Source organism: Ambystoma mexicanum, chromosome 14 (assembly GCF_040938575.1).
Source record: "Ambystoma mexicanum isolate Mex_15411 chromosome 14, UKY_AmexF1_1, whole genome shotgun sequence".
Taxonomy (NCBI): Eukaryota; Metazoa; Chordata; class Amphibia; order Caudata; family Ambystomatidae; genus Ambystoma; species Ambystoma mexicanum.
In genome coordinates, this window is record NC_090940.1 from 166,431,637 (window position 1) to 166,456,503 (window position 24,867).

Below are 24,867 nucleotides of genomic sequence, written 5' to 3' on the forward strand. Positions count from 1 at the left end.
GCAGTCTGAACAAAGCTGCAATGACTGACATCTTCGTAAAGACACGCAGCGCCAAGCTGAGACCAAAAGGAGGCACACAGAACTGGAAGTGTTCCACTCCTAGGGAGACCCGCAGATATTTCCGATGCGGGCTCCATATCAGAATGTACATGTATGGGTCCTGAAGGTCCACTACGCTGAGCCAGTCATTCTTCTGAAGAGAGGACTTTATTTGGCAAGGCGCGATTATCTTGAATTTCTCTTGCGGAAGAGAAAGATTGAACTGGGAAAGATCGAGGTTAGTGCGCAGGCCAGCCTGGTTGGGTTTGGGCACTGTGAAAGACAGGGAACAGGCTCCACCACTCTGAGGTCTAGAAGCTTCTGTACCTCGGCTCGGAGGGATCTCTGGAATTTTTTCTTAGCCAAATCAGGGTTACCGTGAAGTGTGTATTGATGTCATATTCTTTGAGCATGCCTTTGCAAAGCGAAATCCAAGTTGATAGGAAATCTTTTCTAGTATTAGTGTCAGATCCGTACAGAATTTCAAATTGTGTAATTATTTCTTCAGCCTTCGTTTTTCGACAGAGAGTAGCTTCCAACATACCCTTGCATAAATGGAAGTCAGAGATAGTTTGTGGCGTATACACGCTGTTGAAATGCCCTTTGGCAAGTGAAGCACTTTAGCCCAAAATATGTTCTCAAACGTTGTCCACAACTCGTGCGGACAGCCAAAAGCATTTTCAGCTCCATAAGTAAGGACTGGTACAATTTTCTGCTGGTAAAAGTTGAGAGCCGGCTTTAAGGAAAATTTCCTGTATTTCTTATTTAGGACAAATGCTTGACAAGCAAGTTGTCTGCAACTACTCTTGACGATAGCCACCCAAGGGCCATCATGAACGCTCTCACTTATTTGCATGCCAAGGTATCTGGAGGCTATTTTCAGGGTTTCCTGGCCCAATGACCATGCACATTTCCTGCCGTTGACTTTGCTCACTGTTTTGGGATTTTGGAGTAGGAGTATCTCACACTTTTTTGTGTTTATATGTAAGTTGTTCTTTTCCACATACAGTTTGACTGTGTCTAGTATTCTTGGTAGGCCGATCAGTGTAACGTCTAACAGGATCAAATCATCAGAGTATAGTAGCCAACTGAAATAAGTCCTATTAATTTTCGGTGGAAAAGAGTGGACTCAGTCTATGGCCTCACCGATGTCGGAGAGAAAAAGACTAAATATAATGGATGCCAATGGGTAGCCCTGTTTCACGCCCTGATAGGTGTTGATCTGTGCCAATAGAGATCCTTTTTGGTCTAAGCGGATTCTGATGTTGGTGTCCGTGTCTAGCTCTCTAATCGCAGCTAGCAAGCTGGAGGGGCATCCCCAAATCGTCAGTGTGTTCCATAAAAGAACAAGTTACTTCTTACCTTGTAACGTTCTTTCAATGGGATATTCCTCTGACGTATTCCTTATCTTTGATAATTCGTCTCCAGCTTGCTGGCCTCGGAAATGTTTTCTCTGTAGAGGGCCCTGCGCGTCGACGTCCGCCGAGTCGGTGTCCCTCGACAGCCACCGTATCGGCGCCGACGTCACCATGCCCATAAATAGCCACGCGCGGCGTCCGTTGCTCAGTTCCGTTTTCTAGCATAAGATAAGTCATGCCTGAATTGGTTATTGACCTTGAAGGAGCGTAAACTGCAACCACAAGGGAAGTATTACTGCGGGGGTGGATGGGAGGGGCGATAAGGAATATGTCGGAGGAACATCCCATCGAAAGAACGTTACAAGGTAAGAAGTAACTTGTTCTTCGAAGGGATTGTGTCCTCCGAAGTATTCCTTATCTTTGATAGACTCCCATAGCAGTGGCATGTAATTGGAGGTGGGAGTAATAATGTCATGTATCCCTTTTTAGGAATGAACCGAATGTAATACGGCTTTGCCAAATCTGGTCTCTTGACTAGTGGAGGAATCCAGGTTGTAAAATGTTGTGAATGTATGTGCGGACGACCATGTGGCAGCCGCACATATGTCTCGGACCGGTACTGCTCTTTGGAGGGCCGAAGAGGCTGCGATACCCCTGGTTGAATGAGCCCTAAGATTTTGGGGTGGCTCTTTCCCTGCCAGTTTGTAACATTCCAGAATGGCCAAAATAATCCACCTGGAAATGGTCTGTTTTGTTATGGGTAGTCCCAACTTGTGACCTGAGTATCCTACAAACAGTTGGTCTGCTTGCCTAATACTAGCCAGTCTGCTGATGTAAAAGCTCAGAGACCGCCTTGGGTCCAGCCTATGTAGCCTTTCTTCCTCTTTCCCGGGATGGGGAGGAGGGTAGAACGAAGGTAAGGTAATTTTCTGAGTGATATGAAATTCAGAAACCACCTTTGGGAGGAAATTAAGCTTCACCTGTAGGACAACTTTGTCCTTATGGAAAATTGTATGTGGGGGTTTACAAGAGAGTTTGCAATTCGCTCACCCTCCTAGCAGATGTTAGTGCTACCAATGAACAAGTTACTTCTTACCTTGTAACGTTCTTTCGATGGGATGTTCCTCCGACGTATTCCTTATCTTAGATATCTCCTTCCAGCTCTGCTGGCCTCGGAAAATTTTTCTCTAGAGGGCGCTGCGCGTCGACGTCCGTCGAGTCGATGTCCCTCGACAGCCGCCGTATCGACGTCGACGTCATCCTGCCTATAAAGGCCGCGCGTAGCGTCCGTTGCTCAGTTCCGTTTTGTAGCCCACAGTATTTCTGTCTGGACTAGACTAATCACCCTGAATGAGCCTAAGCTGCAACAACAAGGGAAGTAGAACTGCGGGGATGGATTTGAGGGTCGATAAGGAATACGTCGGAGGAACATCCCATCGAAAGAACGTTACAAGGTAAGAAGTAACTTGTTCTTCGAAGGGATTGTGTCCTCCGACGTATTCCTTATCTTAGATAGGCTCCCATAGCAGTATTCTATTAATGGAGGTGGGAGTACTGACTTCACACTGTCTTCTATTGATGAATAGAGTGCAGTACAGCCCTTCCAAACCTAGTCTCTTGACTGGAGGAGGAATCCAAGTTGTAAAATTGAGTAAAGGTATGGACAGACGACTATGTGGCGGCCGCACAAATGTCTTTAACCGGCACACCTCTTTTGAGGGCCGATGAAGCTGCAATACCTCTGGTCGAATGAGCCCTAAGGTTTTCAGGGGGCTCTTTCCCTGCCAGTTTATAACATTCCAAAATGGCTAGAATGATCCATCTGGAAATGGTCTGCTTAGTTATTGGTAACCCCAGCTTGTGACCTGTGTAACCTACAAACAGCTGGTCTGCTTGTCTTATCCTGGCTAGTCTACTGATGTAAAAACTTAAAGCCCTTCTAGGGTCCAGCCTGTGTAACCTCTCTTCCTCTTTCCCCGGATGAGGAGGAGGAGGATAGAAAGATGGTAGGGTAATCTTCTGAGTGATATGGAATACAGAAACCACCTTTAGGAGGAAATTAGGCTTCACTTGCAGGACAACTTTGTCTTTGTGAAAGATTGTATGAGGGGGTTTACAAGAAAGAGCTTGTAATTCGCTCACCCTTCTAGCAGATGTAAGTGCTATTAATAAAACAGTTTTAAGGGTAAGGAATCTTAACGAACAAGAATGGAGTGGTTCGAAAGGTGTGCCCCTCAGGAAAGTTAGGACTAAGTTTAAATCCCATAGGGGAACCTGGAATGGTCTTGGGGGATAAACGTTGGTTGACCCCTTTAGAAACTGTACTACCAAGGGTAACTTGAAATAGGATGGTTCTTCCACAGTGCGCTTAAAGATGGATAGCGCTGCGAGATAGCCCTTAATGGTGCCAACTTGAAGGCCTGAATTCGCTAAATAGAGTAGGAAGGACAAAACCATTGGTGTACCACATGAAAAGGGGTTGATATTCTGTTCTCTACACCAGCTGCAACATCTGTTCCAACGGCAGCGGTATAAAGACTTTGTTGCTGGCCTCCTTGCCGAAAGCAACACCTCCATAACATCATCAGGGAGGTCCCAATCCTTGTATCTCAACCTTTCAGAAGCCAGGCGTGAAGGTTGAGGATTCTGATGTCTGGATGGAGAACCTGACCTCCCTTCTGTGAGAGAAGATTCTCCTTGAGTGGAAGACGAATTGGAGGGCAGATGGACATGTCCAGAAGGTCCGGGTACCACGTTCTTCTGGCCCAGTCTGGGGCAATTAGGATCATGGTTCTCCGGAATCTTCTCAACCTCCTGATCATTTGAGGAATGACAGGGACTGGTGGAAATGCGCACAGGAGTGGAAACTCCCAGTCCACTACGAATGTGTCCCCTACAGCTCCTCTCGGGGGAAATTCCCTTGAACAAAACAGATCGCACTTTCTGTTGGTACTGGTGGCAAACAGATCCACTTGAGGGGTTCCCCAAAGGGCGAAGATCTCCTGAAGGATTTCCTGAGCTAGTTCCCACTCGTGGCAGACTGTGCCCTGCCTGCTCAGAGCGTCCGCCGTCAAGTTCTTCTCTCCGGCTAGGTGGACTGCCGATAGAGAGATTCCTTCTTGAATTGCCCAAAACCAGAGCTGCATTGCCTCTCTGCACAGTGGCAGTTATCCTACGCCTCCTCTCTTGTTGAGGTAGTGCATGGCCACTGTGTTGTCCGTCATTATCAGGACATTTTTCCCTTGTACAGATGGCAGAAAAGCTTTCAGCGCTAGTCTGATTGCTCTCAGCTCTAACAGGTTGATAGGTAGTCTGGACTCCGATGGAGACCAACGACCGCTGATGGTCAAGTCGTTGGTATGGGCTCCCCACCCCGTGAGTGAGGCATCTGTGACTACTGTTATCTCCGGCCATGGTTGCCAAAACAGTCCCCCCTTCAAGATGTTTTTCTGGCAGGCCCACCACTGAAGGTCTCGAGCCACCTTGTCTGAAGGAGGTCTGTCATTCTCCCTAAGAATTGCGACCACTGAGTTCTCAGTGTCCACTGAAGAGATCTCATTCTCAGGCGAGCCTCTGGCACAAGGAAGATGCAGGATGCCATGAGGCCTAGCAACCTCAAAAAGTCGAAGGCTGGGAGACGTTGGGCATTTTGAAACTTGGTGACCATCTGCAGAATATCTTGAGCCCTCACCTCTGGTGGCGAGGCTTTTCCCAGGGAAGTGTCCAGGACCGCTCCAATGAACTGGAGTCTCTGTGATGGTATCATCTGTGACTTCTTTAAATTGAGGGAGAAGCCCAGTTTGTGAAGAAAGTGGCAGACATAATCTAGCTGGATCTGAGCTTGTTCCGAAGATACAGCTCTGATCAGCCAATCGTCCAGGTAGGGGTAGACGTGGATCCCTTCCCTCCTTAGACTTGCAGCCACTACCGACATTAGCTTGTTGAAGACCCTCGGGGCGGAGGTCAGCCCAAATGGCAGAACTCGAAATTGATAATGAGAGCCGCCAATTGCGAACCTCAGGTATTTCCTGTGTTTGAGATGGATTGGCACATGGAAATAAGCATCCTGGAGGTCCAGAGATACCAGCCAGTCCTGGAGCTGGAGGGCCTGAAGGATCTGAGAGAGAATTACCATCTTGAACTTGTCCTTCCTGAGGAACTTGTTCAATTCTCATAAGTCCAAGATAGGTCTCAGTCCTCCGTCTTTCTTCGGTATGAGAAAGTAGGGGGAGTACCAGCCATTGTTCCTGTCCGCGACAGGCACTGGTTCTATGGTACCTTTCTCTAGCAGGTCTATAATTTCCTGCAAGAGGAGCGGATCTGGAACTTTTAGAGATCTGTGCCCCGGTGGATGACTCTGAGGGATGTGTAGAAAGGGTAGGCAGTAACCCTGGGCAACTGTCTCCAATGCCCAAGCATCTGACGTAATAGCCTGCCATTCCGTCAGATGGTGAGTTAACCTGCCCCCTACAGGTGGTTTTTGTGGACAGACCTAAGAGTGGTTTGGGGGCGGCTGATGCAGATGCCGAGGGTAAACAGGCACCTGCTACTGCTGCGGCTTTAGTACTTTTGACCCGTCCACCTCGGGTGGATCTCCTTTGGCCTCTTCGACCCGGCTGTCCTCTGCCTTTCCCGAATGAGGAATAATAGCGAAAGAACTTTCCTCTCCCAGAGGTTCCTGAGGGGCGAAAAGGAGTTTGGCGGATTGCAGCTCCTAAAGATTTTGCCGCTGCTTTAGATGTCTGCAACTTTTCCAGACTGTCATCAGCCTTTTTACCGAATAAAGAAGAGGCGTCAAAGGGCATATTCAAAAGTTTGGCCTGTACATCTGGAGCAAAGCCAGACTTTCGGAACCACGCATGCCTGCGGATTGTTGTACTTGGCGCCATGGCCCTGCTGATACTGTCAGCAGAATCGGTGCCAGTTTGAAGTGACTCGCACATGGCATCTTTGCCATCTTTAATGATGTTAAGGAAGGCTTCCCTTTCCTCTCCTTCCGGTACGCAGTCAGCCGCTGATGAAGCACACTCCCACAGTGTGTGACTGAACCTGGCGAGCGTACAGGTGGCGTTGATGGACTTCAACGCCATACTACAAGCAGAAAATACTTTTTTTGCCATAGAATCGTACCTCTTGTCATCTCTATCCTGTGGGACAGTAGGATAAGCGGATCTGCTGCTTGATGAAGTTGCCGCTTGAACCACCAGGCTCTCTGGAGTCGGGTGATTTGATAAGTATTCAGGGTCAGCCGCAGCTACCCTATACTTGGCTGACAATCTTATTGACTGCAGGGATAACCTCCGGAGTTTCCCAATTAGATGAAATCTTCCTTTGCAAGGCTGCATGGAAGGGGCCCACAGGATCCTCCTGTGGACCTTTGTCTAGTATGTCTGTCAGGTCATCCTGTTGAAAAACAGGTGAAGGCGCAGACCAACCCATAAATTCAATAATCCTTGCCATCAGGGTTCTATAGGGTGTTTCGGCATGTTTCCCTGAATCTGGTTTGACAAATTCCACTTCTGGGGAAGTGTCCAGCCCACTTGCCTCATGTAATGATTCCTGTAGGTCTTTTAACCTTCTTTCCTCAAAGGTAAAATCCTCTGAAACAGGTAGTGTGGTCCTCTGCAACCCGAAGGTTTCCTGGTCAGCATCCTCCCCTTCTTCATAGATTGAAGATAATCCGGGGTACTCTGACCTCGGAAATGGTGTAAAACCCATTTCTAAGACAGAAGGAGCCAAACTCGTCATTATTGGGTGAGAAAACGTCAATGTTGTCGACGCCGATGTGACAGGCTTCGAAGGCGCTGAGAAAAGCGTCGAGAAAACTGGAAGAGGCCTCGAAGAACTCGAGAGGATCGGGATCCTACTCGAGGATGTCGACGACGGTCTCGGCGTCGTGCCGGAGGCTCTTGCTATCACCGTTGGCTGTGAAGTAGCCGTGGTTTTCTCTTTCATCGGCGTCGATGTGGGCGTCGACAATGGTGTCGATTCAATAGACCGATGCATCGAAGAACCCTTCGACAACGGCGTCGATGGCGCCGATCCATGCGTCGAAGGGATCTTCGACGACGGCGTCGAAGATGGTGCCTTCTTACCCGATGGCCCGTGGCGCTCTCTGGTGGACTCTTTCGCTGGGTGCAGCGACTCGCAGCGTTTTGATTTTTTGGATTTTTCACCCGGGGTATCACCCTCAGCTGTCTTCGAGGGGGTCGAGGCCGCTTTCTCGAAGACGCTTAGCATTTTCTTCCTGAATTGCTCCCACTCAGCCTGAGAGCTGTGTTTTGTGGGGCAGGAGACCCTTTCTGGGGAAACAGAAGATGACGAGGAAGGGGATCTTCGACGTCTCTTCTTTGAGTGTCTAGATCTCGACGAATGATGGGAGCTACTTCGAGACCTAGAATGGGAATGCTTTCGACGGCGAGGAGACGAATGCCTCGACTCGGCCGAAGAAACTTTCGAGGAGGTTTTGACTGACTTACCTCTCTCGAGCTTCCCCTTGCGCTCCTTCAAGGCTTTCCCCGTCATGGACATGCACTCCTCACACTCCGAACAATGGTGCTCGACTCCCAAGCACCACAAGTAGATCCTGTGTGGATCTGTTATCAACATTTTCTTACCGCAGTCTCGACATTTTTTGAAGCCGGACCGCGGCATCGTCGGTTCCAATGAAGAAGCCATCGAGAACGAGTTGGTATTTCGAGTAAATATAAGAGGTTTTATCTGACTGAACTGAGCAACGATATTCCGAGGCCCCACGAAGCGCGGAAAAACGGAACTGAGCAACCGACGCCGCGCGTGGCTATTTATGGGCATGGTGACGTCGGCGCCGGTACGGTGGCTGTCGAGGGACATCGACTCGGCGGACGTCGACGCGCAGCGCCCTCTACAGAGAAAAAAATTCCGAGGCCAGCAAGCTGGAGACGAATTATCAAAGATAAGGAATACGTCGGAGGACACAATCCCTTCGAATGTCTCTATCAATACAGTCAAATGCGTATGAAAAATCGATTAACGCAAGATATACCTTAGAGTTAGTTCTCAGTGCCTCCATTTTTAACAGATTTAAAAGTAAGAGATTCAGAGACCAGCCGACGTTTTTTACAAAGCCGGCTTGTCTCATGTCGACATGGTTGGTTTCCGTCGCCCACTCAATCAGCTTTCGTTGAAGAAGAGCTGTGTAGATTTTTCCTAGTACGTCTAGTAGAGCTATCGGACGATAGTCTTTTGGGTTAGCGCTATTGCCCTTTTTAAAGATCGGGACTATTACCGCGCTTTTCCAGGACTGAGGTGTACGACATTGGCGAGTGATCCTTTCAAATAGAGTAAGACAGATATCAGCCCACACTTCAGGATTTTGCTTAATTGTGTGATTTGTCAGCCCATCGGGGCTTGTATTTCCAGAGAAGGGAGTCCGAATATTCAATCTAATAATAATTTAGGAGTTCCTTATTGGCCTTTGTGTACAGAATGTAACACTGCCTTCCCAAAAACACCCTCCTGGCCTGAGGAAGAGTCCAGACTATAATGCTTGGTGAATGTGTGGACGGAGGACCATGTTGCTGCCGCACAAATATCCTGAATTGGGACTCCCCTATGTAAGGAAGAGGACTTAGCCATGCCCCTGGTCAAATGTGTACCCAACAAAAAGTTGATCCTCTTGGTCTTAATTTAGACATCCTGGAAATGTAGAAGCTAAGTGCACGTATTGGGTCAAGCCAGTGTAGCCTCCCCCCTTCCTTTCCAGGATGAGGTGGAGGATAAAAAGAAGGCAGAATGATTTTTTGAGTTAAATGAAACTCACACAATTTTAGGTAGAAAGGTAGCTTTAACCTTGAGAACCACTCTATCCTTAAAGAATACTGTGTAAGAAGGCGTGCAGGATGAGGCTTGAAGTTCAGTCACACTACGGGCTAATGTAAGAGCCACTAAAAGGATGGTCTTTAAAGTTGCCAATCGTAAAGGACAGGAGTGAATAGGCTCGAATGGAGCATATATTAGGAATTTCAGAACTAGGTTGAGATCCCAAACCGGGAATTGAAAAGGGACTGGAGGAAAAACATTTGTTAATCCTTTCAAGAATTGTATAACCTGTGGAATCTTGAAAAAAGATACCTCTTCAGAGGAGCACTTAAAAATAGATAGCGCTGCCAGATACCCTTTAATTGTGCCAACCTGGAGCCCCAGATTAGCCAGGTGTAACAAGAATGATAATACCATAGGTGTACTGCGTGTAAAAGGGTCCACATTCTTATCCCTGCACCAGCTGCAGAATTTGTTCCAACTGCAGCGGTATAAGGATTTCATTAATGGCCTTCTGGTTGAAAGCAACATTTCCATTACGTTGTCTGGGAGGTCCCAATCCTTATATCTCAACCTTTCAGCAACCATGCGTGAAGGCCGAGTGTCTTCACCTCTGAAAGGAGAACCCTGAACCTCTTCGGTACTGGAGGACAAATGGACATGTTCAGAAGGGCCAGGTACCACATCCTCCTGGCCCAATCCAAAGCAATTAGGATTATGTGTTTCCCGAACTTTCTCAACCTCCTGATGACTTGAGGAATGATGGTGACTGGAGGAAATGCATACAGGAGTGGAAACTCTCAGTTCACCACAAACGGGTCTCTTAGAGCTCCGCTTGGGGGAAATTTCCTGGAGCAGTATAGTTGGCACTTCCGGTTGACACTGGTCATGAACAGATCCACTTGAGGGGTTCCCCAAACGGTGAAGATCTCTTGAAGGACTTCCTGAGCTAGTACCCACTCATGGGAGACTGCTCTGCCTGCTCAGAGCCTCTACCGCCATGTTCTCCTCTCCAGCCAGGTGAACTGCTGATAAGGAGACTCCTCCTTGAATTGTCCAGAACCAGAGCCGCATTGCCACTCTGCACAGTGGTAGTGACCCTACACCTCTTCTCTTGTTGAGGTAGTACATGGCCACTGTGTTGTCCGTCATTATCAGGACGTTCTTTCCCCGTACAGAGGGCAGGAAGGACTTCAGCGCTAGTCTGATTGCCCTGAGCTCCAAAAGGTTGATGTGTAGCTGGGACTCCGATGGAGACCAACGACCGCTGATTGTCAGATCGATGGCGTGGGCTCCCCACCCTGTGAGTGAACGTCACGCAATACAATTATCTCTGCCCATGGTTGCCAAAAAGGTTCTCCCGTTAGAATGTTTTCCTCGTAGGTCCACTGCAGAAGGTCATTTGCTACTCTGCTTGGAACCTGAAGAAGGTCCGACATCTTCCCTGAGAAATGGGACCATTGAGTCCTGAGAGCCCAATGGAGAGGGAACAAGTTACTTACCTGTAACTGTTGTTCTCCAGCATGGGTCTGGCATGGATTCACATGCTCATGAATATTCCCCGTCGTCAGGCTGGGAATCCTCGGTAAAGAAAAAACCAGTATCAGTTTCGTTTCTGATCTGTCTTTCGTAGTAATAACCAATCACTGGTCTCTGCGTCATACTGACCACAGCCAATGACTGCCCTCTACCTAAGCACCGCCTCTGGCAGCCATCTTCAGATTTGGAAGCACGTGAAGTGGCAGTATGACCAAGTGAAGAGCCGCAGAGGGGTAGGCGGGAGGGTTCGCATGTGAATCCATGCCAGACCCATGCTGGAGAACAACAGTTACAGGTAAGTAACTTGTTCCTTCTCCAGCATGGGGTCTGGCATGGATTCACATGCTCATGAATAAAGAATACATAGCAGTACACACATGCACAACCACGGGAGGTGGCAAAGGCTCAACATTAAGCATCACATAAACTCAACATTAAGCATCTTACCTCCTCACCAGGCTCACCTCAGGCGAACAGGTTGCGCAGCACTGCTTGGCCGACCCTGGACTCCTCCCTGGAATCCCGGTCGACGCAGTAGAATTTCGTGAAGGTGTGCGTCGACCTCCACGTAGCAGCCCTGCATATGTCCAGCAGGGGCACACCAGATAGGAACGCCGTGGTAGATGCGATCGCTCTGGTGGAATGGGCTCTCGGACGGCCAGGCAGCGGTCGGTTTGCCAACCGGTGACAGCACATGATACAGCCGGAGAGCCATCTGGAGATGGAAGCCTTCGAGAGAGCCTTCCCCTGATTGACAGGTCCAAAGTTCACAAAGAGTTGTGACGTCTTCCGAAAACCCTTCGTGCGGTCCACGTAGAACTTCAGCGCTCTAGCTACATCCAGCGAGTGCAAAGTCCTCTCAGCCGGCGACGAAGGCGACGGGAAAAACACAGGTAACACCAAGGGTTCGTTGAGATGGAAGTCCGACGGTACCTTGGGCATGAAGGAGGGGTGCGTCCTGAGCACTACCCTCGTGTCGTGGAAAGTCAAGTACGGGGCCTTGCAGGAAAGGGCCTGGATCTCTCCCACTCGTCGTGCGGAGGTGATGGCCACAAGAAAAGCTGTTTTCCACGATAGAAACTTCAACGGGGCCGAGTGCAGAGGCTCGAACGGAGGTCCCATGAGCTTGGTCAGCACCACGTTGAGCTCCCACGCCGGGGCCGGAGCCTTCACCGGCGGGAACAATCTGAACAGTCCCTTCATGAACTCTTTCACCAGACGATGAGACCACAAGGACGTCCGGCCCGTGGTTCTGGTGTATCGGGAGATCGCAGCAAGATGAATCTTGATGGACGCGTGTGCCAGACCAGCTTTGGCCAGCGTCAGCAGGTACGGCAGTACTTGGGGAGCCGTAATCCGTAGAGGGTTAATCTTCTGTGCGTGGCACCAGACAGAGAACCTCTTCCATTTGTGTCCGTAGCATTTAAGAGTCGAGGACGCCCTGGCCTTTGCAAGAACCTCTCTGCAATCGGCCGGTATGTCGTATCCTCCAAACTCTAGCGCTGCAGGAGCCAGGCCTGCAAGTTCAGCGACTTCGGGTCGTGGTGGAGGATGGCGCCTCCTTCCCTGGAGAGTAGATCCGCGTCCGCCGGCAGCTTGATCGGCGGGGACGCTGACAAGTCCAGAAGGTCCGGGAACCATATCTGCCTCGGCCACGCAGGTGCGATGAGGATCATCCTGCACCGTGACCTCTTGAGCTGGTTGATGAGCCGGATTAGCAGAGGCAAGGGAGGGAACGCGTAGAGGAACAGGCCCTCCCAGGGGAACGAGAAAGCATCGCCCATGCTCCTCGTCTGGGGAAACCTGCTGGCGAACCTCCGGCACTTGGTGTTCGTCGCCGTCGCGAACAGGTCGATCTGGGGTGTGCCCCACCGTCGGAAGAGGCGATCCACCAGATCCTGCCGTAGCTCCCACTCGTGGCACGAGCGCAGCTCCCTGCTGAGTGAGTCGGCGATGGTGTTTTTTATCCCTGCCAGATGAAACGGCACCAGAAAAATCCCTTGGGCGACGGCCCAATGCCACAGGTCCTGCGCCTCCTTGGACAGCGCCGGGGACCTGGTTCCGCCCTGTTTCCTGATGTAAAACATGGTGGTGGTGTTGTCGGTGAAGATCCTCACCACCTTGCCCTTGAGGGACGGAAGGAAGGACCTGAGGGCCCAAAACACTGCACGGAGCTCCAGGACGTTGATATGTAGGGACTTCTCCGTCGGGAGCCAGAGTCCCCTTGCGTGCAGATTTTCGGTGTGCGCTCCCCACCCTTCCAGGGAGGCATCCGTGGTCACAGTCTCCTGGTGGGCTGGGGTCTGGAAGTCCATGCCCGCCGTCAGATGCGCGCGGGTGCCCCACCACCGTATCGCTCGTCGGAAACTCTTGTCGAGCTTGATCCTTTCCTCGAAGCTGCCCGTCGTCTGGATCCAGCGCGCATCCAGGAATTCTTGCAACGGGCGCATCCGGAGCCTGCACATGGGAATGAGGTAGATGCAGGAAGACATCATCCCGAGGAGGGACTTGATGGACCTCACTTTGGCCGCGTCGGCCACCAACATCCGTTGCACCTTGCCCAAGATGGTCCTGGTCCTCTCCTCCGACGGGGAGGCCAGAAGGGACACTGTGTCGAGCCTCGCTCCCAGAAACAGTGCGACTTGCGCGGGCACCAGGTGGGATTTGGCGTAGTTCACGGAGAATCCCAGGTCCGTGAGGAGTTGGACGGTCCTTGCCGTGTGGACCACGGCGAGCTCCCTCGTCTTGGCGCGGATGAGCCAGTCGTCCAGGTAGGGGTAGACGTGAATCCCCTCGCGGCGCAGCTGCGCCGCCACCGGTGCAAGGCACTTGGTGAATACCCTGGGTGCCGACCGTAGTCCGAAGGGAAGGGCTTTGAACTGGTAATGACGCCCTTGGACCACGAATCTGAGGAATTTGCGGTGCCCCTTTAGGATGGGAATGTGGAAGTAGGCATCCTCCAAATCCAACGACGATAGGAAGTCTCCTTCCTCCAGCTGACCCAGGACGTGCTGGAGGGTGACCATCCGGAACTTCTGCGCCTTGATGAACTTGTTCAGACGTCGCAGGTCTAGGATGGGGCGCCATCCTCCCGTCTTCTTCTTCACGAGGAAGTATCTCGAGTAGACTCCGGAGCCCCGAAGCCTCTTTGGGACGAGTTCGATGGCGCCCTTTCTGAGCATCGCCTTTACCTCCAGGAGAAGTTGAGGGACGTGAAGTTCTTTCCTGGCCACGGGGGGGACGTGCGGGCACCTTCTTTGAAACTCGAGCGCGTGGCCCCGGGCCAGGGCGTCCAGCACCCAACGGTCGGTGGAGATGGACTCCCACACGCTGACGAAGCCCGCCAGCCGGCCTCCCACCGGGGTGCTTCGGTGGGGGCCCGACCCCACGGCCGGTTCAATCCTGCTTGGACGCGGCCTTGCCGCCTTGACCTCCTTGGCGACGACGGCGGGGTCCGCTAGACTTGCCTCGTCCTCTGTAGGCCTCTTGCGACGACGAGCGGGCCGCTTGACGGTAGGAAGCGAAACCGCCGCCGGAACCTTTGGAGGCGCCCTTGCCTCCGCCGCTCCGAAAGGGCGTCCGTCGTTGCAGGACTCCAAGGGCCCGGGCCGTCTCCGTATCCGCCTTGATGGCCTGAAGGGAATCGTCCACTGTCTTCCCAAACAGGTTGTTCCCGTCGAAGGGCATGTCCAGGACTCTGGTCTGGACGTCCTGCCGGAAGTCCGTAGCTTTGAGCCATCCACGACGTCGAAGGCAAACGCCGTTGCCCAGCTGGCGGAACCCAGTGTCGGCGATGTCCGTCGCCACGGTGATGGCGTGGTCCGAGGCCACCTCACCTTCCTGCAGGATCTCAAGGGCCTCCGCCCTCTTGTCGTCCGGCAGAAAATCCAGCAGGGGAGCCATCTTGTACCAGAGCTCCCTGTCGTAGCGGGCCACGATAGCCAAGGCGTTGGCCGCTTTAATCGTCGTCGCTGCCGACGAGATGACTCTACGCCCCATAGTATCCAATTTCTTTCCCTCGCCGTCCGGCGGGGAAGTCGATGTGGAGGCCGCACCCCCCCCCGCTTTCTTCCTGGCTGCCGCGGAGACGACGGAGTCCGGGGTAGGCTGCGCCCGGAGGCATAGGGGGGCCGTGTCCGGGACCCGGTACTTTTTCTCGTACCGGTCTCTTCTAGCTGGCGTCGTGGAAGGGTTCTTGAGGAGGGAAAGGCCCTCATCCCAAATGTCGTCCAACAGAGGCACTGCGAGGACCGTCTTCCTCTTGGCCTTGCGCCGCTGATAAAGGAAGCCTTCCTTTTTCTTCTCCTCAGGGCAGAGTTGGAAAAGCTCGGAAGCCCTGGAGATCATGGAGTGGAAAGATCCGATCTCGTCGGGCGGAGAGGCCCTGGTGGGAGGCGACGACGGAAAATCCTCGTCGTATGCCTCGTCGTCCGTACCCGTCGCTGCCGTGTCAGTCCCCGTATCATCCCCTCGGGTGGACGGGGAGGAGGGCTGGAAGGGGCGCGACGGTTGAAAAGGAGGTGGTGGATGGATCCTTCTTTTCTTGGTAGGGGGAACACCAGAAGGTCCCGGTTCTGGATCCCCCGACGGGAGAGGTTCCTCCGTCGGTAACGGTAGCCTCGTCCTTATCTCGGAGCATAAGGACTGTATGGCCAACAAAATGGCCGCCGAGTTGTCTTGCGGCGCTGGCAGAGGGGAATCCGACGGGCGGTATCGTCGTCGTCACCTGCGTCGGGGTCCATTCCGACGGGCTGGCCTTCTTCCACGCCTAGGCCGTGGCTTAAGACCTCGATCAGCTCCTCTTCTGAGGTTGAGGCCGACTCTACGACGACGCCCTGCCCCCCCTTCTTCTTCCCCACGGGGAGTTTCACGGGGGTCCTATCGATGGGCACAAAGGAAGACTCCCTCCGAGGAGGCAGGGAGATTCTGGGCCCTGAGGTCGCCACCACTGGTGCAGCCACCACAGGCTGAGCCAGGGCCGCCGCGACCGTTTCGATAGAGGGCTTGGTCGGATGGATCAAGGCCTTCACCACCTTAGGTGCGCTCACCGCCTTATCCTTGAGGGAGGGGGCACTGCCACGCTCCTCCTCTGCCTTAGAGCTCGACCGGGGCCTCTCCAGGAGCTTCGCCGGGTGCTCGGCCTTCCTCTTACCCGACCCAGAGCGTTGGCTCGTGGTTGATGGTGCCGGGGAGGGTGCGCCCTGCCTGGCGCCCGTAGAGCCCGACCGTTCGGCGCTCCCGGTGCCAGCGGACTCGCGGTGCTTGGCCTTATGTTGGGCCCCCGTCGCCGGGGCGCCCTCAAAGGTCTTAGAAGACCGCTCGGATTTCTTCTTCTTCTCGCCAGACGGGCTCTTACCCTCCAGCCAGTTGGCGAGACGTTGATGGCGGTCCTTCATGGTCCGTTCCGACATGTTGCCGCAAAACGCACAGTCCTTCTCCACGTGCGTCTTGTCCTCATGAAGGCAGTAAAGGCAGAAAGAGTGTTCGTCCTCCTTGAAGACCTTCTGCAGCTGGCATCCAGGGCAGACCCTGAACAGCTTTCCGGGCGTCGAGCTTCCCTTCTCCTGGGCCATCTCCGAGACCGGGCCTGAGAAGCTTTTGGAGTCCTCCGAAGTGTAGCTCGACGAAATCTTCACCCTTGAGGGGCACAGATGAATCCGACACGGGTCCCCGTTGATCGGATGTAGAATCGGTGGAGCTTGAGGCTCTTTTGACCGAAAGAATCGAAGTTTTTTGTAAAAAGCGCGAAAAAATAGCACTAACGCTCGAGAGCAATAGCACGAGGATCCCAACACATGAACGTGCGGTAAAAATCTGAAGATGGCTGCCAGAGGCGGTGCTTAGGTAGAGGGCAGTCATTGGCTGTGGTCAGTATGACGCAGAGACCAGTGATTGGTTATTACTACGAAAGACAGATCAGAAACGAAACTGATACTGGTTTTTTCTTTACCGAGGATTCCCAGCCTGACGACGGGGAATATTCATGAGCATGTGAATCCATGCCAGACCCCATGCTGGAGAAATTTAATTATCAGGCGAGCCTGTGGCACCAGAAAAATGCAGGTTGGCATGAGGAGGCAACCTCAGAAAATGAAAGGCCGGAAGATGCTGGGCACTCTGGAATTTGGTGACCATCTGCAGAATGTCTTGAGCCCTTACCTTGAGTGGTAAGGCTTTTCCCCAAGGATGCGTCTAGGACAGCCCCGATGAATTGGAGCCTTTGAGATGGTATCTGTGGGACTTCTTGAAGTTGAGGTAGAAGTCCAGTCTGTGGAGGGAGTCACAGGTGGAGCTGAGATGCTCCAGGGCCTGTTCGGAAGAACGGGTCCTGATCAGCCAATCCTTCAGGTAGGGGTAGATGTGAATCCCCTCTCCTGAGTCTCGCTGCCACCACCGCCATCAACTTGATGAAAACCCTTGGGGCGGAGGTTAGCCCAAATGGCAGAACTCTAAACTGATAATGAGAACCACCAACAGGGAACCTCAGGTAACTTTTGTGCTTGTGATTGATTGAGACATGAATGTAAGCATCCTGAAGGTCCAATTATATCATCCAGTCCTGAAGCTGGAGGGCATGAAGGATCTGAGAAAGGGTAACCACCTTGAACGTCTCCTTCCTGAGGAACTTGTTCAAGTAGCTCAAGTCCACGATAGGTCTCAATCCTCCGACCTTCTTGGGGATTAGAAGGTAAGGGGAGTACAACCCTTGTTCCTCTCCGCTACAGGTACCGGTTCTATAGCACCTTTCTCCAGCAGGGTCCAGATTTTCTGCATAAGGAGAGGATCTGGAACTTTGAAAGAGCTGTCCTCCGGTGAATGATCCAAAGGCCTTTTTAGAAAGGGAAGGCTGTAGCCCTGGGTTACTATTTCCAATGCCCATACATCTGAAGTAATACTGCGCCATTATTTCAGATGCTGTGAGAGTCTGCCTCCCATCGGGGTCTTGTGGGCTAAGGCCTCAGAGAGGTTTTGAGGCAGCTGATGCAGTGGCTGATGGTAAAGTAGCCATTGCCTTGGTGGTCTTAGCACCTCTTCCCCATCCAGCATGGGGGAATATTATCTGACCACTTTGATTTGACAGTCTTCTCCCTCTTCCAACTAAGGAGTAATAGCGAAAGGACCTGCCCCACCAAGCTGTACCAGGAGTTTGTGGCTGTCTGATTGCTGCGCCAAGGGATTTGGCTGCTGCTTTGGAGGTCTGCAGCTTCTCCAGGCTCTCATCAGCCTTGCTGCCAAATAAATGTGTGCCGTCAAAGAGCATGTTAAGAAGTCTAGATTGCACATCTGGAGCAAAACCAGACTTTCTCAACCAGGCAAATATGTGCATTACCGTGCTAGCCGCCATAGCTCGGTAATGCCCATGTAGCAAAGTCTTTGAATGGTAGTAAACTCAGCAGTTGCAGGAATGAGTGACAGGATAAAGACTGGAGAATCTGGGCGGTACATCATGACACTCTGACTCGGAGTTGTTGTGTTGACTCTGTGGTGCGGATGGTCATAATGACATTGAAGGCCATGTCAAGGTACAAAGCATTGCAGGGTCTTTGTATTCTTTTCACCTCCTTTGATTTATGTGATCCAAAAAGGGGTTGCACTCCATCACTTTGGGTGATGCTTCATCTCTGGGTGGGTCTTTAATATTAGCAGGGACTTCTAGGGGTATGGGCTTGGTCTTTGCGGCTAGTCCACGTCTGAAGTCCTCTGACGAGGTTGCTGGGCCTTCACCAAATCCTCAGATGGCATCACAAAAACTCTAAGCCATGGACGCTGAATTGCTGGATGCGAAGTCCAACCATGAATATGATCCTGATTTTCTAGGACAAGGAAATTGGCACGGAGTAGTGATCCTCTAAAAATTAATGTGCTCTAAAGAAGCTCCAAGCTTGCTTCAGTCTGATTTCCTCCGTATACAGCACATTTTGGACAAATTAGGAGTTCTCAAATAGGTTGATCCATTTCCCCCCACTACAGGAAGAACACCTGGCAACAAAACCTCGCATGACTACTGGAAAAATCAGGTAGGAAACAAAACCTGTGGAGAATAAAAGGCTACATTGCCCCACACCGCCACACAAAATGCTTTTGCAGGTTAATGGCAAGCAAGGGAAAGCGAATGAAGCTAATAAAATGCTTCAAAAACCAAGTTTTGAAGGGAAATAAATGTCTCAATAGCTTTAAATCAAATGAAATCAATGCTTTGAGAAAAATGTGCTACGCACAAATGAGAAACAATTACCATAAATAGATAATAATACACACAATAGTATGGGCTATGCAAGCAAACAAAATGAGATTAGCAGCAGATGCATCGACCACACGATATACATTTGGGCAGCAATCTGATATAAGCAACCCTACAGCCCCAAATTGAAAAACACTTTGATAAACCAGCTTAAGCGCAGTTCAGAGATTCAGAGATCCTTGTTTCACACCCCGTTAACATTAAGTGGGTCTCCTTGAATTCTTTTTAAATGGAAAGCTGAATTTAAATGCAAAACTGATGTACATTCATGACATTCAAATTGAGATCTAATTGGCAAACAAAAAAACAAAAGCTTGATATCCATATCTATGGAATGATGATAAAGAGAGCATTTTCCCTCTAATTGAAAGAATACTGAGAATTCTACATACAGGCAGTGGCATTCAGCATCTTAGAATATCAACAATGAGCCCAGGATGGCGAAAGGGCGTTACACTGTCCAGCCTCGAAACACTCTTGCGATCAAAGTACATTGCAGTTCTACTACTTAGAGGCACTCTACCTGCATTCTCTTGACTTCAGGAAAATCTCCAGGAGATATATGGTGCTCCCGCTGAAGCTGGCTGTAAATTTCAGGTAGTTTGCTGATCAGCTCTTTCTTCTTAGTGTCTTTGCCAAACACTGCAGGCATTTCCTTCTTCAAATGACTAATAATGTAAGCATGAACCTGCAAGCACAGTAAAAAAATAAAGCAAAATTACCATATATTATTTCAGTTCTCTTGTGATAGGAGATTTCATGGATAAATGGTAAAGTAAGTCATGTCCTTTTCCAGATTCATTGATTTTAGTTTTTAATAAGCAGCACAATTATTCTTGAAATACAGCTTCAACATATTTTGGCACTGAATAAATTGTTGTTATTGATTTTCAATGTTTTGTATAGCGCTAAATTGGTCTTTTTGGACATTTGCAGGCACTTTCAGGCCCGTGCATGAAGCAATGATTGAAATCATATACGCAGAGAAGAGATGGGGAGGATATGGGAAGGAAGTAAAGACGGAGCAGCAGGAGAAACTGTTAAGAGTATAACAAAGTTACTCAGCGTAGTGACTATCTTACTCCTAGTCCATAGTCCCTTTTCCTCCATATATGTGGGACATTCCGTCCTTTGGGACGGGACCGGAGCACTTTAGTAAAAAGCATCAAAAATTGAAAAGGTTTGTCCTTCTATTTTTACGTGGGGTACCGCACGTGGCCGTAACCCCGCCTTCCTGACCTCTGCCTCGCGCATCGCCCTTCAGTACTTTTCTATCGCCAGGTCTGAGGCCATTTTAAGCAATAATAGAGGATACTCTTTAGAGGGGACGGCGGGCGGGAGTATGGAGGAATTATAAGGTTACTCACCATAGTGACCACCTTACTCCTAGTCCATAGTCCCTTTTCCTCCATACTTATGGGACATTCCTCCGTCCTGTGGGACGGGACCGGAGCACTTTGTAAAATGCATCACATTTTTCAAAAATGTGTCCTTCCTCTCTTTTTACGCGGGGTACCGCACGCGGCCGTAACCCCGCCCTTCTGAGCTCTGCCCAGCGCATCGCCCATCAGTCCTTTTCTATCGCCAGGTCAGAGACCTTTAAGCAATAATAGAGGAACCTTATTAGAGGGGATGCGGGCGGGCGTATGGAGGAAAGGGGCCTATGGGCTAGGAGTAAGGTGGTCACTACGGTGAGTAACCATATAATACTCCTATGTCCCGTCCCCTTTCCTCCATACTTATGGGAGATTCCCAAGCACTCCTCACAGGAACTACGGGTGGATGGAAACCCTCTACTGAAACAGGTTTTTCAGCACAGCCTCGCCAAACTGAGTATCAGATTTGGAGCTCAGTTCCAAACAGTAATGTTTACAAAAAGGCGATAGGGAGGCCCAAGTAGCCGCTTTCGCGATGGTCTCCCACGGGACATATTTTTGAAAGGCAACAGCAGCTGCCTTTCCCCGTACCAGATGTGCATGAATCCCTTTAGGAGGCTGGAGACCCTGGAAAGTGTAAGATTCAGTAATATAGGCAGCAATCCAAATGAAGATGGTCGCTTTGGAGGCCTGCTTACCCTGCGGATTACCAAAAGTCACCAATAGTTGAGAAGAACTCCTATATTCAGATGTTCTGTCCAGATAGAATTTAAGAGCTCTTCTAACATCCAGGCAATGTAAAACCCTTTCAGCTTCCGAAGCCGGGTTTGGAAAGAAGACAGGCAGGGAGATTGACTGATTTTGATGGAAATCAGAAACCACAGTTGGTAGAAAGGAAGGATTTGTCCTCAGGACAACCTTATCCATGTGGAAAACCAAGAAGGGATGCTCCACCGACAAAGCTTGGAGCTCACTCACACGCCTTGGCGAAGTAACGGCGACCAAGAAGGACACTTTCCACGAAAGGTGCTTAAGATCTACCGTAGCCATTGGTTCAAAAGGCTTATGGCACAAGGCCGTAAGGACCACGTTCAGATCCCACGTCGGATGCGGATTGCGAACAGGAGGGTAAAGACGCATTAGACCCGCAAAGTGCCTTTTAACCACTGGATTTGACTATGAAAAAGAGCACTGATCCGTGGAAAGATAGGCAGCAACAGCCGAAAGATAAGTCCTGCATGAAAGGACTTGACTGCCCGACTCTGCTAGATGAGACAAAGGACAGTACCGTATCGATCATAGCCACCCTGGGGTCCAGCTGCTTGGCTAAGCACCAATGGCAGAACCAAAGCCATTTGCTTCTGTATTGAGACCTAGTCGAGGGCTTCCTGGCTGTCTGAATAATGCGCATGTTGTCAGCAGACAGGTTGAGATGCTCTGAAGATCTGAACTCAGGCACCATGCCGCTAAGCTGAACGATTGTGGGGAGGGGTGCCACAGCTGTCGATCTCTCTGGTGAAGCAGGTCGGGTGCCAACGGAAGCCTGATCGGTGCACACAACGACAGATGTTGAAGCTCTGAAAACCAGAACCTGGCCGGCCACCACAGAGTTATGAGCAGAAGAGAAGAGTGCACTGTGTTCCTCAGCTTGCAAATCGTCCGATGAATCAGAGGCAGAGGCGGAAAAGCATAGGCCCTCATGTTGTGCTAGGGAATCTCGAGAGCATCTCCCAGAGAGGAGGCTCACAGCCCGTGTCTGGAGGCATACAGAGGAAGTTTGTTTGCCGACGTTTCGTATAGGTCCACTTCCGGAGTGCCCCAACACAGGAAAATCTGCAAGCGGACCTCCTCTTTCAATTCCCATTCATAGCTGACCATTGTTCGTCGGTGGAGGGCATCTGCTGTAACATTCATCTGGCCAGGGATGTGTACTGCCACAAGCCAGACGCCATGCTGAACCACCCATTCCCAAATCTGAATGGCAAGATCCACAAGATCCATACATCACAGAAGGCCACTACTTCAAAAGACCATCCAGCGTCTTTTTTAGAAAGAAGACAACGAGACGAAGTAACAAGTCTATGCCCAAGGAACAAGCAGAACACTTGGTGGTTAATATTTCATCTAAACAACTTAATAAAGACCAAATTGACACTTTAAACCTGAGGCTATCCTTTATACCAACCCAAAACACCAACATCCTTGAAGAAAAGATTAACCTACATTGGTTAACCCGAAAAATGAGATTGAGAGTGTTCTTTGACACACAGATGGAGTTTGAGACACAGAAGAAAGATCACCAGTAGCTGGAACTGAAACCTAAACGCAGTTTTGATCCCCAGATAAATAACATTACCATCAGAATGTTCGAAGAACAGCTACTGAAAGACATTAAGAAAGTGAATTTCACCAAAACCAGGAATTACAACATCAGGAGGAAACAAAATGAAATAATCAAAAGACTTGGCAGATGACAGAAGTTTAACACTAAAACCTGCTGATAAAGGTGGCGCGATTGTTATAATGTATAGAGTTTGTACACATCTATTCCGCACCAGGACGGACTGGAAGCTCAGGAATGGGAATTACTTCATAATAGTTGTGAAGCCAAAAAAATCTTCATCTTGGAACTAAGCAAGATTATACTAGTTAATAACTACTTCAGGAACAAGACATAGTACTACTTACAAACAGCAGGCACTTCAATGGGCTCTTCAATGCCACCTGCCTACGCAAATCTTTTAATGTTCTATCTAGAAAGTAAATGGATCCTAACAGAACCAAGATGGAAATCACATCTCATTACATGGAAAAGATTTATCGACAACATTTTTGTAATATGAAGAGGAACCTGAACGGACTTAGATGATTTCCTGGAATACATCAACACAGTTCACAAAAGGATTAAGTTCACAATGAAATTGGGTACCCCCAAAGTACATTTTCTAGACATGGAATTAGAAATCGGACCCCAAGGCATAACTACCAGCATTTATCACAAATCCACAGACGTTAACACATTGCACTATCTCAGTCACCATCCGGAGCACCTAAAGAATAACTTACTCTATAGTCCATTTTTAAGACTGAAAAGGATAATTTCATCCAGTACCACACTGGAGAGTGAAAACTTGTCCATGATGAAGAAATACAGAACAATAGGATACCCAGAAAACATCATCAGAAAAGCAAGAGAGAAAACAGATACACTACACAGGAAAGATCTTCTAATTGACAAAACAAAAACAACTGAGATCTTGTTTGTGCATGCATTGAGATACTCGGCACATAGCCACCATATAACGAGGCTTATAAAGAAAAACTGGAGAATCATTGATTTAGATCCACAACTGAAAAAAGTTTTTCCTAAACCCCGATCATTTCTTATAAGAGGGGACAGAACTTTAAGGACCAACTGGTCAGAGCGGAAAGACCATCAATAGACAAACAGCAGACATTGAGTAAGAAGAAGACAGGAACATTAGCATGTCTTAATTGCTGTAACTGCAACAATATTATGAAAGGAAGTTACATAAGAAACCCGCACAAAGGGAGTAAAATTGCACTCAGAGACTATGCCACATGTGACACGAAATCTGTTATATATGTACTAAGTTGCGCCTGTGGAATTTTTTATGTTGGACAAACTATCAGAAAAGCGAAAGAGCGCTGGAATGAGCACAAGAGCAACATTCGGACAAAGAACGGAAGATCACCAGTTGCAAGACATTTTGAGCAAAACAAACACAACATTGCTCAACTGAAGGTTGTGATACTAGAAATAGTGAAAAGATCAACTAGAGGTGGAAACCATATAAAACATAAGAACCAACGAGAAATCCACTGGATAGAGAAACTAAATAGCCTTACTCCCAACGGGATGAATGAGGAGTTCAATCTAGGAGTCTTTCTCTGAATGTGAGGTTCATTAATGTTATTACTCAAAACCCAATACGATCCCAAAAAGAACTGGTGTGAGAATAGCTTCGAGATATGTACAATCATGAGTAAATCCTATTAAGTGGACATAATAGGTCCATAGAAAACACTGATTTTTTTGTATCAAATGGTTACAACATGAGAGTGAGAGTACATTAATTTGATAGAGCATCTTAGTAAATTGCTCAAGATGGTACACCACTAACAATGTATTGAGTATGAATGAACTTTAATATCAGATTGTGAGCATGTGCTATGACCAATAACCTCCTGGATACACTATTGTAGACATTTCTATACAATTGTGTATATAAATACCCCCTGGATTTCATTTTTATTTTTTATCCGAAATATCACGATCCTTTCTAATAATTAAAAGAACATTTGCAGTATGATCCAGACATTAGAGTTCCTTCAAATTATCAGTTAGTTTAAAGCATAGCACCAACTGACCCACACGCACAATTCCCGGGTTGAACTTGCAAATCGAGCCGCAAATTGAAATAATGACGTCACCACGTTACGTGACTCACAACAACAACAATGTGACGTCATCACGCCATTGCGTGATGAC

The 24,867-nt window shown here is 49.5% G+C and overlaps 1 protein-coding gene across 2 annotated transcripts in view; it reads right to left on the reverse strand.

Moving 5' to 3' along the window:
- EHD4 (EH domain containing 4) overlaps positions 1–24,867 on the reverse strand; it is a 265,684-nt gene that overhangs the window by 90,882 nt on the left and 149,935 nt on the right. For both annotated transcript variants that reach the window (XM_069638815.1, XM_069638814.1), the window contains exon 5: positions 19,502–19,666. In XM_069638815.1, the coding sequence (XP_069494916.1) occupies positions 19,502–19,666 (165 nt within the window). The remainder of the gene's footprint in view (positions 1–19,501; positions 19,667–24,867) is intronic.